Source organism: Protopterus annectens, chromosome 10.part0, assembly GCF_019279795.1.
Source record: "Protopterus annectens isolate FY-2018-M chromosome 10.part0, PAN1.0, whole genome shotgun sequence".
Classification (NCBI taxonomy): Eukaryota; Metazoa; Chordata; order Ceratodontiformes; family Protopteridae; genus Protopterus; species Protopterus annectens.
In genome coordinates, this window is record NC_056744.1 from 1,677,341,170 (window position 1) to 1,677,359,565 (window position 18,396).

Consider the following 18,396-nt stretch of genomic DNA (forward strand, 5'->3'; position numbering starts at 1 on the left):
CTAACATTTTTGGTATTTGACTTTCTGCAATCTAGTTCTTTCAGCGATATTAATATGTCTATTCATCTCTACTAAATCAAGCAACTCTCCTCTTAGATCATTTTCTTCTATAATGAGGGCACATTCTTTATTCTGCATTTCCTGTGGACATTCTACAGAACGTTCTAGAGTATTTTCCTGTGCCACATTCTCTTCAGGTTTATCCCATGTCATCTATTGCTCTTTCATATAACTCCCAGGTCTATCACTCCACAACATCAACTGGGTCAGAATGCCACTGTTTCCTATTCCTTCCTTTGCTGTTCAACTCCAAATGAACTTTGTACTGTTTCCTAGGGAAGCCTCCAAAGTATCTTAATATGGCAACTGATCACATCTTTCCTGCTCCACTGGTTTTTCTTTAATTTGCGGATCCATTGCTCTTACTGTGATGTTATCAGTGTTATATTTTCTTGACTAAATCCTTCATGTTGCAGGTAATCCATAACCTCAGTTTCTATTTCTTTAACTTCACAATTATTAAGTCTCTTTTCTACTTTTCCTCTTTGTTTTATTTTTGTATTGTAAAATTTTCCATATTCGGATGCCTTTGCCTATATTTATCTTCAAGTATCTTTGGTGCTGCTCTTTTTGTATTAATTAGCTTTGCTTTCTCCTTTCCATAAATATTACAGTATATTAAATCTCTTTTTCTTTCCCATATCCGTAGTTCTTCTTCAGATGTCTCCTGCTCCTCCTGTTTCTCCTTATTGGGGGACTTACTGTTCCATCATGCTGTGATATAACCTGTGTTAATCTTTCTGCACTAAATCCTTCACTTGCAGGTATTCCGTAACTTCAACTTCTATTTTTTAACTTCTACTTTACTAATCTTCTGTTCTATGTTCCCTATTTGTGATCATATTTTTGTACTGTGAAATGTTCCACATCTGGATGCCTTTGCCTGTGTTTCTCTTTGAATATCTTTGGGGCTGCTTTTTTGTACTGATTAATTTGCCTTTCTCCTTTGCGTAAATATTTCACCATAAAAGATCTCTTTCTTTCCCATTTCCATATTTCATTTTTATAACTTTCAAAAAATTTCCAGATAGTGTTCTTTATGTTTTTGCACTTCCTCAGTTGCTTCTTTTTCCAAATGATCCAAGGTTTCTTGGTCTATATAATGTTTTCATAAATCTGTTGCATTAATGAACTCATATTTTTTTATTTGAAGCTTCTGACAGTTTTTCTTGTGCAAGTATTTTTCTTTCTTCTAATTCATCTCTTATTTATTTATTTTGCACATCTTCCACCTGGAAATTCTGGGCTTCTTGCATTTCTTTGTTATCTTCAATAGTCCACTCTATCATCTTTATGCCTCTTTTTTGGCCTATTGTTTTTGTGCTTTTTGAGGCCTACTACTTCCTTCTACAACAGGGTGGCCATTCTCCCCCTGAGCCTGGACTATTCCTATTGTAGGAATGTTTCCATGTCTCGAGGATTCTACACTGTCATTTTTTTCCAGTCCCAGCAACACTGCACCTACCTGGATTGGGCACTTTTTATACTGGGTTTTGTGCACTCAGCTATCTTCTTTTATTTTTTAACCTACTTCTGTCCATGATATATGCTAAATAAAACAGTCTATGTATCAGTGGGGTCTTGGTGAGATTTTGTGAAAAACAGGGTCCACCTCATGAAGGTACTCACCAAGACTTGATCCGGCAATACTACTCTCCTTTGATTGTTGATTTTTCATCTCTCCATTCAGACCTCTACATGAGTGGCACAATGCGAGTGAAGACTGCTGTAATATTTGAAGCACTTTCCCCATTCAGTACATTCATAACATTTCACTGATTTTTAATTTCTCCAAATATTTGGCTTTCTAATACCATGATGGGACTGGACCCCATTCCTAAGTCAAAGTATGATTAAAGTTCATGAAATTAGTATAATTTCAATCTTTGATATCAGTAAAGTGCTCTTCGCAGCACCCACAATGTGCTCAGTAATGACTCCTCCTGCAATTCAGAGTTACAAGTACTGGTAACATATCTAAATATGACTGAAGATTCTTTTTTATAAGACCCGTTGCTCCTACTACTATTGGAACTGTCTGGGTATTTTTCTTCCACAGTGCTCTCGTTTTTGTCTGCAACTCCTGATATTTTAAGACTTTGTGTCTCTCTGTACACAAGACACTGTAGTCACTGTGTGTAGTGATTTCAATGAACAATGCTACTTGTGTATTTGGTTTTCTCACATCTATATTTTGAACTGTTAAAAAATGAAATATGTATTTGGGAAAAAAAGAGAGATCTTCTATGGTGAAATATTTATACAAAGGAGAAAGGAAAATTAATCGATACAAAAAAGCAGCCCCAAAGATATTCAAAGAGAAACACAGGCAAAGGCGTCCAGATAGGGAACATTTCACAATACAAAAATGTGATCACAAATAGGGAACATAGAACAGAAGATTAGTAAAGTAGAAGTTAAAAAATATTTATATTATTTCTTTTGTTTTTTTTTTTGTTTTTTTTAGCACATTCAGTTGCTGCCTGATTTTTATCTATGTCTGGTTTGATTTCCATTACTGCTTGATGCTGATAGCTTCTACTAGACTACGAAGGGTAGTCATTTTACATTTATTCTCTTGTTTCAAACCTTTCACTATGTTTGGGTCTTCTGAGGTCAGCAAATATGTATGCAGTCACATAACTGCAGATCTATATATGTAATCAATTTCAAGGAGGCCCATACCTCCTTTGAAACGGGGAATATATAATCTTGGTATGCACTGATTTTTATAAATCATTTGATGAGCATGAAGTATCTTTTTTGTTCTTCTGTCTAATCTATCCAACACCTTTTGGGGCCAGTCAATCACTCCAAAACTGTAAGTTAGGACAGGAAGAGCAAACTGGTTTAAAGCTTGAAATTTGTTACTAGATGTCAACACTGTTTTCAGGATTAATTTAAGTCTTCTAAAATATTCTTTAGTGAGCTTCATTTGCATTCGTTCATGGTTTACTGTTGATCCTTCATCAATTCCCAAATATTTATACACACTCTTGCTCAAGTTCTTTTATATCACATTCTTATTCAAAACAGATTTTATTTTGGCACTACAGTTTTCCTGCTTTAAAGGTTGCTTCTGCACATTTATCAAGAACAAATGACATTCTTATATCATCTGAAAAGTTTTGACTACTTGCAGTTGTGCTTTCAGTTCCTCATATGATGAGCTATACACTTTTAAATCATCGACAAAGAGAAGGTGAGAAGTCTTTAACTTTGTTGTTTTCTAGGAGCCAGATTATAGCCATGGCCTAAGCTGTTAAGTAAACAGCTTAATGGATTAAGGGCAAGCCAAAATAGTAATGGTGACAGAGAGGAATATCCCTGGAATAACAACTTGTCCTTTATCATAATTGCAAAGTGGTCTGCCACTGTTTCATAGTCACTGTAATGTAGTCAATCAGTGTGGGGTGTTACTTTTACATTTTTAACCACATTTATCCATGAGTGAGAGATACTATGAAATGCTTTTTTGTAGTCATACTTAGATTCTTCCCTTTTTACTGTTCTCCACTATGACTTTATTTAACAACAAATGATCCTTTGTTCCATATGACTTTCTTTTATTGCCCTTTTGTTCCACTGCCATAATTGAGTTTTCTTCTAAATGACTATAAACTCTGTCGGCATCAATTCCTATGTATAGTTTATACATCGTTGGAAGGCAAGTTATTGGTCTATAATTTTTAGGGTAGCTTGCAGGTTCACTCTTAAGTAGGAGCATTATTTTTCCTGTTAGCCAGGTTGGTGTCTGTTCTGGGTGCACATATACATAGTTCTTACTCATGGCTAAATCTTCGTCCAAAGATGTTAATACTTTTCACCAGATGTTAGGTACTGCATCTGGGCCTGGGGTTTGCCAATTAGAGGCTTTTCTTAACTTTGTTTCAATCTCTCTAGGTTACTTCATCCCATTTCACATGCTGTATCTTTAAACTTCTTATTCTTTCTTATACTTTTTCTATCCATTTAGCATCTTTGTTATGTTCCACAGGATCTTCATTGATACTTCTCCAAAATGTAGCTATTTCTTCTTTGGTGGTCTTTCAATTCCTTTTACCTTATTTCCCAGTTCTCTATAAAACCTTTTTGGGTCATCAATAACCTGACTATTTTGCACTTTTCCTTTATCTACGTATCTTCTACGTTTTTCCACCTGTGCTGAAATTTTTAGTTTGGTATTTGTGCATGATAGATCTTGTTCTGTTCTAATATACTGCACATTGCTTTTATCACATCTTTCTTTCTTAGTATTTTTGTTGATCTAGTCCCTCTTCTATCTCTTCCCTTTTTTTTAATTTCTCCAAGACTTTTGGGTTTCTAATACCATGACAGAAATGGACCCCATTCCTAAGTCAAAATATTTATTTAAGTTCATGAAATTAGTTTTGTTTCAATCTTTGATGTCAGCCAGTAGTGCTCTTCGCAGCACCTGCAATGTGGCCAGTAGTGACTCCTTCTGCAGTTCGTATGGAGTTACATGTATTGGTAACATATCTAAATACAATTGTAAATTATTTTTTATAAGACCCATTGCTCCTACTACTACTACTGGAACTGCTCTGTATCTTTCTTCCACATTGCTCTCATTTCTGCCTGCAGATCCTGACATTTTATGACTTTGTGTCTCTCTGTATGCAAGACACTGTAGTCACTGTGTGTGGCAATTTCAATGATCAATGCTACTCTTGTCTTCTTTTCTTGGACCACTATATCTGGTTTTCTAGCATCTATCTTTTGAACTGCTGGTAATGGATGATCCCATGTGATGTAGACTTCATTTTCTATGATGCTTTGTGGCTCATTTTTCCAGTGTTTTTCAGCCACTTCAGTACCATAATGTTTGCACAATCCCCAGTGCAACAGCTTTGCTACATTATTATGCCTTTCAGTATACAGTCCTTCTGTCATTTGTATGTTGCAACCAGCAACGAGGTGTGCAACTGTTTCCAGTTTGGTTTTACAAAACCTACATTCATCTGTTTCTCCCACATGTTCAATGGACTTTATAAAGCAATGTGTACACAGCCCACTATCTAGGGCCACCAGGGCGGGAGACTTAAACCTTGACATGGTTATTAATAGAACGTGCTGGAGGGACAGATTCATCACCCAGAGACTCCCTATGCTGTGGAACAAAAAAAAACATGTGAGGCAGAGCACTGGCCTTGCCTTGTTCAGAAGGAATCTTGACCAATGATGGATGGGATCGGGAGACAGGAGGGATACAGGGATTACTTCTGACTGCTTGACAGAAGCAAATACATATAATAAATTTCAGTAAACTAAAGGTGGCGAAAGGGGAAAGCGCCAAATGGCTATTAAATGGGCTAGGGCAGACAGCCTAAGCCTAGTAACCCTATGAACCTATGAAACCTATGAAATATTAACCTTTCATCTCTTGGTTTGAATTCACCTCTCCTTAACCATTCTTGTGTTTATTCCTGATCAACATGAGGTTCTTCCAGAAGTTTTCTATACTTGTAACTATATTTATTCTTTTTCTACATTTTTTGCCTTCTCATCTGATCCTTCACCTTATATTATTTCTTTTGTTTTCTGGAACATTCAGTTGCTGTTTGATTTTTATTTACTTCTGTTTGATTTCCATTCCTGCTTGAAGTCAATAAGCCTCTGCTAGATTAAGCAGAGAAGTCATCTTAGATTTATTCTCCTCATGTTTCAAAACTTTCCCTATGTTTGGGTCTTGTGAGGTCAGCAGATATGTGAGAGTCCCACAATTGCAGACCTATACATATAATCAATTTCAAAGTGGCCAATCCCTCCTTCAGAATGGGGAATATATAATCTTGGTATGCACTGATTTTTATAAATCACATGATGAGCATGAAGCATCCTTCTTGTTTTTCCTATCTAATCTATCCAACACATTTTGGGGCCAGTCAATCACTCCAAAACTGTAAGTTAGGACAGGATGAGCAAATTGGTTTATAGCTTGGACTTTGTTCCTAGATGTCAGTGCTGTTTACAGGGTTAAGTGTTCTGAAATATTCCTTACTTAGTTTTAATTGCATTTGTTTGTGTTTTATCATTGATCCTTCATCCTTTTATTGTTAATTCCCTCCCTTGTGAATGAGAAGATGCCGTCGAAGATTGCTTCGCCATGAGAAACACTTATTGCATTCAGTACATTTATATTGCTTCCCTCCCTTGTGAATGACAAAATGCTGTTGAAGACTGCTTAGCTGTGTGAAACACTTACTACATTCAGTACATTTATATGGTTTCAGTCCTGTATGAATGACTTGATGCCTTTTCAGGTTACTGGCAGATGCGAAAGAATTACCACATTCAGCGCATTTATGCGGTTTCATGGTTGCGTGAATGAGATGATGTGCCAGAAGACTACTGACTTGTGTGAACCATTTACTGCATTCAAAACATTTATATCGCTTCACTCGTGTGTGACTAACAAGATGCCTTTGAAGATTGATTCTCCATGAGAAACACTTATTGCATTCAGTACATTTATATTGCTTCTCTCCCTTGTGAATGACAAAATGCTGTTGAAGATTGCTTAGCTGTGCGAAACACTTACTACATTCAGTACATTTATATGGCTTAAGTCCTGTATGACTGACTTGATGCCTTTTCAGGTTACTGGCAGATGTGAAAGAATTACCACATTCAGTGCATTTATGTGGTTTCATACCTGCATGAATGATATGATGTGCCCGAAGACTACTGAGTTGTGTGAAGCATTTACTGCATTCAAAACATTTATATCGCTTCACTCCTGTGTGACTAACAAGATGCCTTTGAAGACTGATTCTCCATGAGAAACACTTACTGCATTCAGTACACTTATGTGGTTTTAATCCTGTGTGAATGACTTGATGCCTTTTTAGGCTGCTGGCACATGTGAAAGACTTATTGCATTCAGCACATTTATGTGGTTTCAATCCTGTGTGAATGACTTGATGCTTTTTCAGGCTGCTGGCCCATGTGAAAGACTTACTGCATTCAGCACACTTGTGTGTTTCTTTCATTGTGTGAAATCTCTTAGTTCTGTCACATTCAGAGTTCCTGCTGCATCCATGTCCTGACTGAAGTCTTGGAGTAGGAGTGAGAGAAAGCTCTTCAAACACCTTCACTGGCTGAGTACATGGTAGTAGACACTCTGTTGAGTAATGTATCACAGGTGTTCCAGTGTCACATTCAGCGGTTTGGTGGCAGTGATGCTCTGATGGAAGCTGTGGTACATCAGTGAGATAAACCTCATCAATGTCCTTTCCAGGCTGAGACCTCTGCTGGAGGTTCCCTGTAGGATGATGTAACTGTGATCTCACAAGTGTTGGCTGTTGACTGCAATTCACATTGCAGTCTGTTATCTTCATACCTAAAACAGATTATTTGAAAGTAGTTTATTACAAGAACAAAGGAAATATGCAATGTATTTCATCACAATGACATTTGTACAGTTTAGCAATTTAAACATTTTTGGATTTGTTTTCATTTAGTAACTATTTCATTCTGTTGTTATTAATACCACTAATAAAATAAAGTTAGGTACTTATGTTCCACCTTTTAATACAATTTGGTCACAGTGAGTAGGTATTTAGTTTATTTGAATCAGCTGCTGTTTCATATCAAGCAGCATAAATCACAAACTTAATTGCTGCTTTACAATTCTGTAATACTGTCATATGGCCCCCTTCTCACCTTCCTTCTCCTCGTTTACTGCTCCCTCCCCAGTAAGATCTTCCTCACATCTAACTTCCAGCATTCATAGTTTTAGGTAATCTCAGATACTTGCTTTACAGTTTGGTCTCTGTTTCCCCGTTCACCTCCCTTTGGTAAATGTACTGCCTACTACAGTATTGTTCATCCCCTATCAAGTAGCAATATGTAACCACAACCTCATAACAAATCCTCTCCATGTTCGCAGAGTCTTGCTTAAAATGCAAAAGGACATAAAACCACTTTATCCTCCTCTCTCTCCTGATACAGCTTTGGAAGTCTTCCATATGTCAGACATTTTACTGCAACATTTATTTATTTATTTATTTTATTTATTTGCAGTTGGTTTACCAGGACAGTCCATTGGGCCAAAAAGAACCCGTTTTCAATGGAGTCCTAGGGAGAAAAGCTCCAAAAACAGACAAACTAGGTACATACAAAAGACTCCTACTAATAATTATACAAAACTAATACAAAATTATACAAAACTAAGCTCCAAAAACAGACAAACTAGGTACTTACAAAAGACTGCTAATAATAATTATACAAAACTAAAGAATACAACATTTGAGCTCTAAATTCAGGAAGCTTTCAAACACTACAATTTAGTGAGAGATAATGTGAAGTGAATATGCTGAGAAAAGTGACATTATTTTACACATACAGAGTAGTTATTTTGTAAGGAACATAAGCGTTGTAAGGAGCAGTTAAGTAACATTAGCGTGAAAGGAGGATGGAACTATCATATATTTATGAGGGGTGGGAGCAAGAGCATTCCCATTGGGACTTTAGATGTATATGAAGAGATTTTTTTGAACATGTAATGGTTGGAGGTGGTGCAAATGGATGGTGGGAGTGAGTTCCAGAGATGGGCTAGGGTAAAGGATAGTAAGTTTTTGCCTGGGGGATGAGATGGTTTATGAACTTCTAGTAGGTTTTGATTGTTTGACCTTAAAACTCTATCGGGTAGATGCATTTTAAAGGCAGAAGACAGGGAGGGACAAAGAGAGGGGTTGAGAATGAGCTTGTGGGCTAAAGTTAGCTGAGTATAGATGAGATGATTAGGTAGTTCAAGCCAATTTAGTTTTTGGAGAGAGGAACAGTGGTGGGTGGAGGACCTGTGGCTGTTAGCGAATTTAGCGATTTTGTTATAGCAAGAGGAAAGTTGTTTTTTTAGGGAGGTCTGAAGATTAGTCAGCAATGGTGCCCCATAGAGAAGGGAGGGGATAAGAAAGGAGGAAGCGAGAGTGATTTTAGAGGAGCTTGTAAGGTACTGATTCTGACGGTAGAGCATGCCTAGTTTTTGATGGGTTTTCTTAATATTTAGTTGTAGATGGGAATTGAAATTAAGCTGGTTGTCAATTTGAACACCAAGTAACTTGGTTTCAGACAGTTATTTTGACTCGTAATCGAGAATGTGTTTATGTCGAAAGGAGTAGTTTGAGAGGGGGTAAATACCATTAGTTTAGTTTTGGAGGCATTGAGTGCTACGTGGTTTATTTTCATCCAATGTTCAGTAATTGAAAAAGCTTCTTGAGTAAGCTTTTGGAGCAAAGAGGAAGATGTGGCAGAGCAGATAATGGTAGAATCATCTGCATATTGGATGATGTTTGAGAATGGAATGGATTTGTGGAAATCATTTATAAATATATTGAAAAGAAGGGGACCAAGAATGGATCCTTGGGGAACTCCAGTGGGGGTACTAAGGAAAGAGGAAGTGGCCTTTTTCCATATTACAGCTTGGTATCTATTTGATAAATAGCTGGAGAACCAGTTCACGGAGGAGGGAGAAAGGTTAAGTTTTGAAAGTTTAGTCAATAGCAGGCTGTGTGAGACAGTGTCGAAGGCCTTAGAGAGGTCAAGTAGTAAGGAAGAGACAATTTGGCCAGAATCACGTGTTCTATTAACAGTCTCAAGATAGGAGAGGTGGGCTGTCATAGTGCTATGATTTGGCCTAAAACCATGTTGTGTTGGGGTTAGAAGGTTATTTTCTAAGAGATGTGGTAAGAGTTGAAGTTGGACACACTTTTCTAGAAGTTTAGAAATGGGGGACAGTATAGCAATGGGTCGGAAGTTGTTGATGTTACAGTTATTGCCACCTTTATGCAGGTGTAAGCAACAGTGATCCATATAATAAAATATGCATTTTACAGGTTTGTGAACAACTCACTATAGCTACAGAAGTTTAGCAGGTTTAGTCCTGTTGCATCCTAGGAGGGCAGGGAGAGCATAAATCAGCCATGGAGACTGCCCTTATACTTACATGTACATAAATCAGGCATGGAGACTGCCCTTATACTTACATGTACATAAATCAAGCATGAGGACTGCCCGTATACTTGCATGTACATAAATAAGGCATGGAGACTGCCCTTATAATTACATGTACATAAATCAGGCATGGAGACTGCCCTTATACTTACATGTACATAAATCAGGCATGGAGACTGTCCTTATACTTACATGTACATAAATCAGGCACGGAGACTGCCCTTATACTTACATGCATCTGCCTCAAGCCATAGCTTTGAAGGGCAGGGTACTACAGTTTGAATGCCCCAAAAATGATTTATGATGCAAGCTCTCCATTCACAGAACACAGCTTTCATCTTTAATGGTATAAAAAAAAAAGATGATGAGGGCGGACTGCCTCCTTATCAAGGATTAGGTATGTATCCTTACATAAAGAGAAAACTGTGTTCATATGTTTACAGAGGTTTTGGGACATGGGCTGGTTGGGCAGATATTTTCCTGCAGGTAATGCCAATATGTTAAGCTAAGAATACAGTGTCCATGGTACCAGATGACATCCCGGGCTGTGTTCTACATGAACTACAAAATGAAATGCCACCTCACCTAAGTGTCATGTTTAATCATACCCTCATCTCATGCTTCATGCCCACTGAGTGGCGCACAGCTACAGTTATCCCACTCCACAAGGGGGGATCCAAATTGGATCTCTGGAACTACCGCCCCATCAGTCTGATGAGCCTGATCTGCAAGGCCATGGAACGTATTATTATGGAACTAATAAACAAAGATATTGGCAACTTTCAAACACTGGACCCCACCCAATTTGGGTTCGTGAAGGGATGATCTTGTCTCCTGAACCCAATTGACTTCTTCGAATCAGTCTCTAGTGCCATGGATGAGGGTAAGGCAGTCCACACAGCCTATCTGGACCTCGCCACGGCTTCTGACACCATCCCCCACTCTGGAATCATAGATAAACTTACTAAGCTGGGCATTAATCCCTACATCACTCGATGGGTTGCCAACTGGCTTACTGACAGAATCCACACTGTAAAAGTAGCTGACTCCAAATCCAGCTCCCAGACAAGTGACAAGTGGAGTACCTCAGAGTTCAGTCCTGGGGCCGCTCTTGTTTGGCATCTACTTCTCTGAAGTATAGGCCAACACTAAGGAAATCTGGCTAACAAAGTTCGCAGATGACAGCAAACTGGGAGCCATTATTGAATCCCCAAATGATGTGGATACTCTACAAAAGGACCTTACAGAAACAGATGCTTGGTGCCAGAGCCATGGGCTCAAGCTCAATGCCAAGAAATGTATAGTTACCCCCTTTGGGAAAAAAACATGTACCCGTGAATTACCACATAGGTGGCAGTACACTAAACACCGAGACTTAGGGACACAGGTGGACAGTGGTCTCACCTTCAATAACCACATCGCCATAACAGTCAGAAAATCCATCTATGTGGCACACCTCATCACTAAGGGATTTTCATCCAGAAAAAAGGAGGTCATTGTCCCACTGTACTCATCCCTCATTAGACCCCTTATAGAATACAATGCCCCATTTGGTATGTACCTCTCAAGACATCTGCAACAACTGGAAAGGCCACAGAAATACCTCACTAAAAGAATCACAGGCCTAAAGCAGATGCCCTATGCTGACCGCCTTAAAAAACTTCAGCTATACTCAGTCACATATAGTCTACTCTGAGGCGATCTCTGCTTAACGTATAAGGCCATATCAAACCCAGAGCTTTTGGACATGCTACACTTAAAGAAATCCCAATCCCTCAGAGCCACACACTCCAGGGATCTAAACCTCGTCATCACAATAAACAAAACATGCTGGAGGGATAGGTTCCTGACCCAGAGACTCCCCAGACTCTGGAATAGACTGCCCATACATGTCAAGCAGAGCACCTCCTTGGCCCTCTTCAAAAGGAACCTTGATGATTGGATGGGAGAAAGGAAATTCACCCCAGGGATCACGTCAGTCACCCTGCTAGACAGTGGTCCAGGGAAGTAAACAGTGTGGGAAGAAATAGCCATGGAATTCTTATGGCTAGGCTTGTATAGGCCCTAGGACCAATAGCCTAGTACCAACCTATGAACCTATGTTAAGAACTGTACCATAGTAGTCATCTTACACACAAATATAAATAGTTCTTGACAGCATTATAGGAAGAGAACATACTAGAAAATGTACAAATTGGCTAGTATTTAAATACATATTATCCAATGATAAAAAAAAATTTGAACGAAGGGATTTAATAAGAACTCTAAAAATATAGAAATGCCATCGTGGCTACTCCAGCAGCTGAAACTATGGATCTAACAGGTATCAGAGCTTGTTTGGTATGTAATTTTGATAGAACTATTAAGATTTTTGAACATGTTACTTGCAATACCTCTGGAGTTGTCTATACTTCCTTGTGTTCAAATGTAATGCCTTTTATGTTAGCATGACAACTTGTAGGCTATTTAAATGCAAAGAGCATTGACGACAAAACAAAAGGGTTATATAAACATACTTTATCGTGTACTTTTTAAAAATACATATTACTGTTTACAGTATGTACCTTTATATTACAGGGGTGGAAATTCAATTATAAGAGTTTTTTTAGAAATGTAAGAGACCATGTGCAAATAAAACTGCAGGCTGATAAATTTCCTGGCTTAAATGAAACCATCATTGCAAAATGTTTTTTTATATAATACTAGCTATTTTAAATAATTATTAGTTTTTTTTACATAATGCTAACTATATTAGACAATTATTAGATAGCTTACTTTTTATTGTTTAATTGTTTGATGTTGTTCATTGGATAATATGCATTTAAATACTAGTCAGTTTGTATGTTTTGCATTCTGATGAAGTCCCTTTTGGATGAAAGTGGTTAATTTGGTTTAGTAAAACACTTCTGATTATTTAGTTGGTGCCTTGGATGAATTATTGTTTGTTTTGTGTGTTTTTTTATTTTTAACCTACCTTGCTTTTTAGTTTTTTTCATGTTGTGAAGATAACATACTGCACAAGAGTGTTGTCAGGTTCAACACCAAAAAATGAATGGACTCCTCCACTCCAGGAAGACATGTTATTTCCTTATAATACCCACCCTGAGAAGGATTACCATACTTGGCAAACAACTTCTGTAGGTCTCAAGTGTTTTTTTTATTGCACAGTCCTGTCATTTTCAAGGACATTTTTCTCTCTTTTTTAAGAAAGAGTAGTCTGTTCCTTGTGTATTTCTAATGGAAACATTTTACATGTTGTTTTAGAAATAGCTGGATGTCTCTCAGTGGATATGTGTATTTGAGTGCTTATCTTCAACAGAGCATCTGTTAGTGTGTGTGTGTGTGTGTGTGTGTGTGTGTGTGTGTGTGTGTGTGTGTGTGTGTGTGTGTGTGTGTGTGTGTGTGTGTGTGTACATTGTTGTTTTAGAAATAGCTGGATATCTCTCAGTGGATGTGTGTATTTGAGTGCTTATCTTCAACAGAGCATCTGTTAGTGTGTGTGTGTGTGTGTGTGTGTGTGTGTGTGTGTGTGTGTGTGTATTGTTGTTTTAGAAATAGCTGGATGTCTCTCAGTGGATATGTGTATTTGAGTGCTTATCTTCAACAGAGCATCTGTTAGTGTGTGTGTGTGTGTGTGTGTGTGTGTGTGTGTGTGTGTGTCTTATTTGTCAAATAAAACGCAGTACCATGTGCCGGGTCTGATGGCTTACTTCAAAAGTATCTTCCTTCTTCTAGGCAACGCTCAACTTAAAAAGTCACAAAAATAGATAAACACACCATGAGACTGCAAACTGTTAAGATCAAGCAGTTTAATTCAGTATCTGTTAGCGCTTTCACCCTGAGGCTTCGTCAGACAGTACAAGGGAACATTAAGCAGAATAAATTTAAATACAAGGGTGTCGCTAGCAATAGGCTAAAAAAATCACATGTTTAAAACAATAATTAAGCATTTAAAGTGCATCTCATTGTGCTGAATGATAAAAACATTAAAAATACATGAGTAAATAATCATATAAAAACTAATCCTAATGTTATTATATTCTAGTTATTAATGAAAACAGAAATTCATTCATTCTAAGGTCTACAGCATCTCTTTCTTTTCAACACAGGTGCTATATGAACTTTTTCATTCAATCCAGGATACTTATCAGCTCTGCACCTTATTATCCAAGACATCTCCCTTTCCAAAGTATAATTGATGAAATCTCCACCCCTGCTACTACAATAAACCTCTTGTAAAACACAAAATAAAAATGTATGCAGGGGACCTGTAGATTTAACATGCCTAGCTAAGGCATTAGTTTCATTACCTATCCTGATCTGATATATGTGCTCCCTAATTCTCTCCCTGAGCATTCTGTTCATTTTACCGATATAAAACGAAGTACAGGCTGAACACCTAGCAAGATAGATAACATTGGAGCTAGTGCAAGTGGTGTTTGTGTTCAGTTTGAATTCATAATGGGAGATAGGATGTACAAACGAATTCCTGTTGTCAATAAAAGAACACCGATTACAGTGCCCATATGGATTAGTGTTTTGAACCTGAGAAATACCATGACTAATGGTGGGACATAATAGTTTATTACACAACATATATCTCAAATTAGGTTTGTTCTTATAGCTAATAAGAGGTTTCGGTCCCACTACCTTACTGACAGCTGAATCAAGTGTCAATATCTCCCATCTATTTTCTAAAAAATTTCTTATAGCTTCTGCATCTTGTGTATAAAAAAGGGGGGCTCTTGCCATACTAGAAGGTGGGTTAGATGACAATGAGCTGTGATCCAAAGCAGATTCAGAATAATATGGTCTCGCTATGTTAATTCGAAGCTCACTAACTTCAGACTCCATTCTATCAAAAGCACGTGCATCATACCCTCTGTTCAAAAACATCCTTCTCATTCTATCAACCTCTTCAGTGTAGCCAATCTCACTTGGATTTAACCTAGCTGCCCTCATGATTTGACCCTTCATAACGTTATTAAAAACGTAGGTTGGATGCATACTTTGACGATGGAGTAGGGCATTCCTGTGACAAGGCTTCCGATGTATGGAAGTATTAATTAATCCACTCGGAAGTCTCTGTAAAGAGACGTCTAAAAAGGAGATAGTATCTCTGGAATAATTCAGGGTGAATTTCAAAAAATCTGTAGAATGATTAATAACATCGAAGAACAGTAATAAGTCTTCCTCAGTCCCAAACCATAAGAAAAAGAGATCATCTACGAATCTTCTATAAAACCCCATGCATTGCTCATAATAACTTAGTCGAAAAAGGTGCTGTTCTTCCCACTGGGCCATAACAATGTTGGCGTAGCTATTGGCACATGATGTGCCCATAGCTACGCCATCTTTCTGTAAATATAGTTGATCTCTAAACATAAAAACGTTATTGACCAATACCGTTTCCAAAAATAATGCCAGCAAGTCTATAAATTTATTACTATAATTTGATTTACTACGTAAAAAATCAAGAAAATATTGCACTCCCAAGGCATTAGGTATAATAGTAAATAAGCTAACGACGTCCATGCTAACTAGAAAAAAATCACTTGATGGATCAACATTTTTCATATATTCATAAAGCTCTATTAAAAACTGTTTACTATCTCGTAAGATATGGATACTTCTTTCAACCAATGGTCTTGAAAAATATTCCAAGTAAATGGATAGGGGTTCAGTTAACCACCCCTGTCCAGATACAATGGGCCTCATAGGTGGATGATGTAAGGACTTATGCACCTTAGGAAGGCCCTGTATAATTGGAATTCTAGGATTCTTCACTTTAAAATAATTATAAAGTTCGTCACTTATATCTTGTGTCACCAATAGTTCATCTAACATGTCAAAAACGTTAAAAACCTTCTCAGTGACAAGTTTCATATCAATGTTTTCATAGAATGTACCTTCATTCAACAAATGCCTCATGCTATCTATATATTCAGCAGTATCCATTAAGACAATAGGACCACCTTTATCGGCTGGTCTAATGGTAATATTGGGATCCATTTTCAAGGCATTTAAAGCTTGTCTTTGGTGGAAATTAAGGTTCTGCTTATTCCTATGTTTCCTATTCTTATCAAAATATTCATAGATGTCATTTTCTACTAAACGTGAGTAGGTATCCAATAATGGATGTAGTTGAGGTATGTAGGTGCTATTAGGTTTAAATCTTACTTCTCTGGCATAATTATCTGTAGACTGAAAATCCAATTTAAGCTGTATGTTCCTCACAAAACATTTCAAATCAACTATGGTTTCCACTAAATCTCCTCTTGCTGTGGGTATAAAACTCAAGCCTTTATTCAAGGTATCATACTCATAAGATGTTAAGACTTTGTTAGTAAGATTAATTACTAACGAGGTGTGGTCCTCTCCCACATCTTCTTGAGTGTAGGACCTACAACCTCGTTGCCTGATCCCTTCCTTTTGTGTCTCCCTCTGCTCATAGATCTCCCTCTCCCTAGTCGTTGGTTCTGAGCTATGGGGAAAGGGTGGAAGGTTGTATCACCTGTATTATCTAATCTTATAACACTGTCTGTTACAGGAACTTTCTTCCTTACTACAGCATCAGCTGTACTAACTTGAGCACCTTCACTAAGATTGGGAATCTGAATTTCATTAGAGCTGACAATTAAATGAGAGGGAGCAGCCATGGAGTCTATAGAAGTAGTAGTTGAATTTGTATTAGCATTAATAACATTAACAGTTCTAGGACTAGAACTCAAACTGACATTATTAACCTGGCCATTCATGAGTGTAGGCTCACTAACAGTATTAACTGTATTAGTATTTCTATCAAAATGAACAGACCCATTACTCATATTCATTTGCTGTACATGCCCTGCATGAACAGGAACATTGCTTATGTTCATTTGCTGTACATGCCCTGCTGGTCTGGGCCAAGTGAACACATGATTGTTACTAAAATCTTTCATGTCTCTAAGAATTTTGCCCTTCTTTTGTTCAAGCAGACGTCGTTCATAGAGACTCACATTATCTATTACATTATCCAGTAACATATCAACAGTTCCATCTACATCTTTACTCTTAATACTGCTATATAATTCATTAACAGTTCTTTTCAAAGTCTCTTCTTTGGTTAGATGGAATTCCATCAAGAGTCTCATATAATTATTGCTTAATTCAATGTTGAGCTGTTGCCATTTGTACAACAGCTCAGGATATGCGTTACCTGAGGTAGGCATTTTTAAAATCCGTAGTCCTCGTGGAATAATCCGCTTTGCTAAACAAGCTTCAAAATGTTGTCGTTGAAGCTGTAACCGTTTTAGCTTCATAAACTCTCTCTCTAATTTCTGTAAATCCTCTGTGATGGAATACAAAGTTCTGGTATCAGTTCTATCATTGGCATCTCCCAGTTGCGGTTCGTATAACAGCAACATGTTAGTTGTACCACTCACACAATCTTGAAATCTCAGCGAGTTCCGATTGGTTTGTACACCAGCCGTCGGAACATACGGAATATATTTATCCTGGTCTTATACACCGAACGAGGAGGATGGCAGAGTTACCTGGAACTAACATTGAACTTCCGTGTGTTCCGACGGCTGGTGTACAAACCAATCGGAACTCGCTGAGATTTCAAGATTGTGTGAGTGGTACAACTAACATGTTGCTGTTATACGAACCGCAACTGGGAGACGCCAATGATAGAACTGATGCCAGAACTTTGTATTCCATCACAGAGGATTTACAGAAATTAGAGAGAGAGTTTATGAAGCTAAAACGGTTACAGCTTCAACGACAACATTTTGAAGCTTGTTTAGCAAAGCGGATTATTCCACGAGGACTACGGATTTTAAAAATGCCTACCTCAGGTAACGCATATCCTGAGCTGTTGTACAAATGGCAACAGCTCAACATTGAATTAAGCAATAATTATATGAGACTCTTGATGGAATTCCATCTAACCGAAGAAGAGACTTTGAAAAGAACTGTTAATGAATTATATAGCAGTATTAAGAGTAAAGATGTAGATGGAACTGTTGATATGTTACTGGATAATGTAATAGATAATGTGAGTCTCTATGAATGACGTCTGCTTGAACAAAAGAAGGGCAAAATTCTTAGAGACATGAAAGATTTTAGTAACAATCATGTGTTCACTTGGCCCAGACCAGCAGGGCATGTACAGCAAATGAACATAAGCAATGTTCCTGTTCATGCAGGGCATGTACAGCAAATGAATATGAGTAATGGGTCTGTTCATTTTGATAGAAATACTAATACAGTTAATACTGTTAGTGAGCCTACACTCATGAATGGCCAGGTTAATAATGTCAGTTTGAGTTCTAGTCCTAGAACTGTTAATGTTATTAATGCTAATACAAATTCAAC

General features: G+C 37.6%; 1 protein-coding gene across 1 annotated transcript in view; it reads right to left on the reverse strand.

Moving 5' to 3' along the window:
• Positions 1–18,396, reverse strand: part of LOC122814413 (zinc finger protein 729-like) — a 1,138,085-nt gene that overhangs the window by 287,277 nt on the left and 832,412 nt on the right. The window contains exon 3 of the mRNA XM_044086996.1: positions 6,141–7,423. Coding sequence (XP_043942931.1) covers positions 6,141–7,423 — 1,283 coding nt within the window. The remainder of the gene's footprint in view (positions 1–6,140; positions 7,424–18,396) is intronic.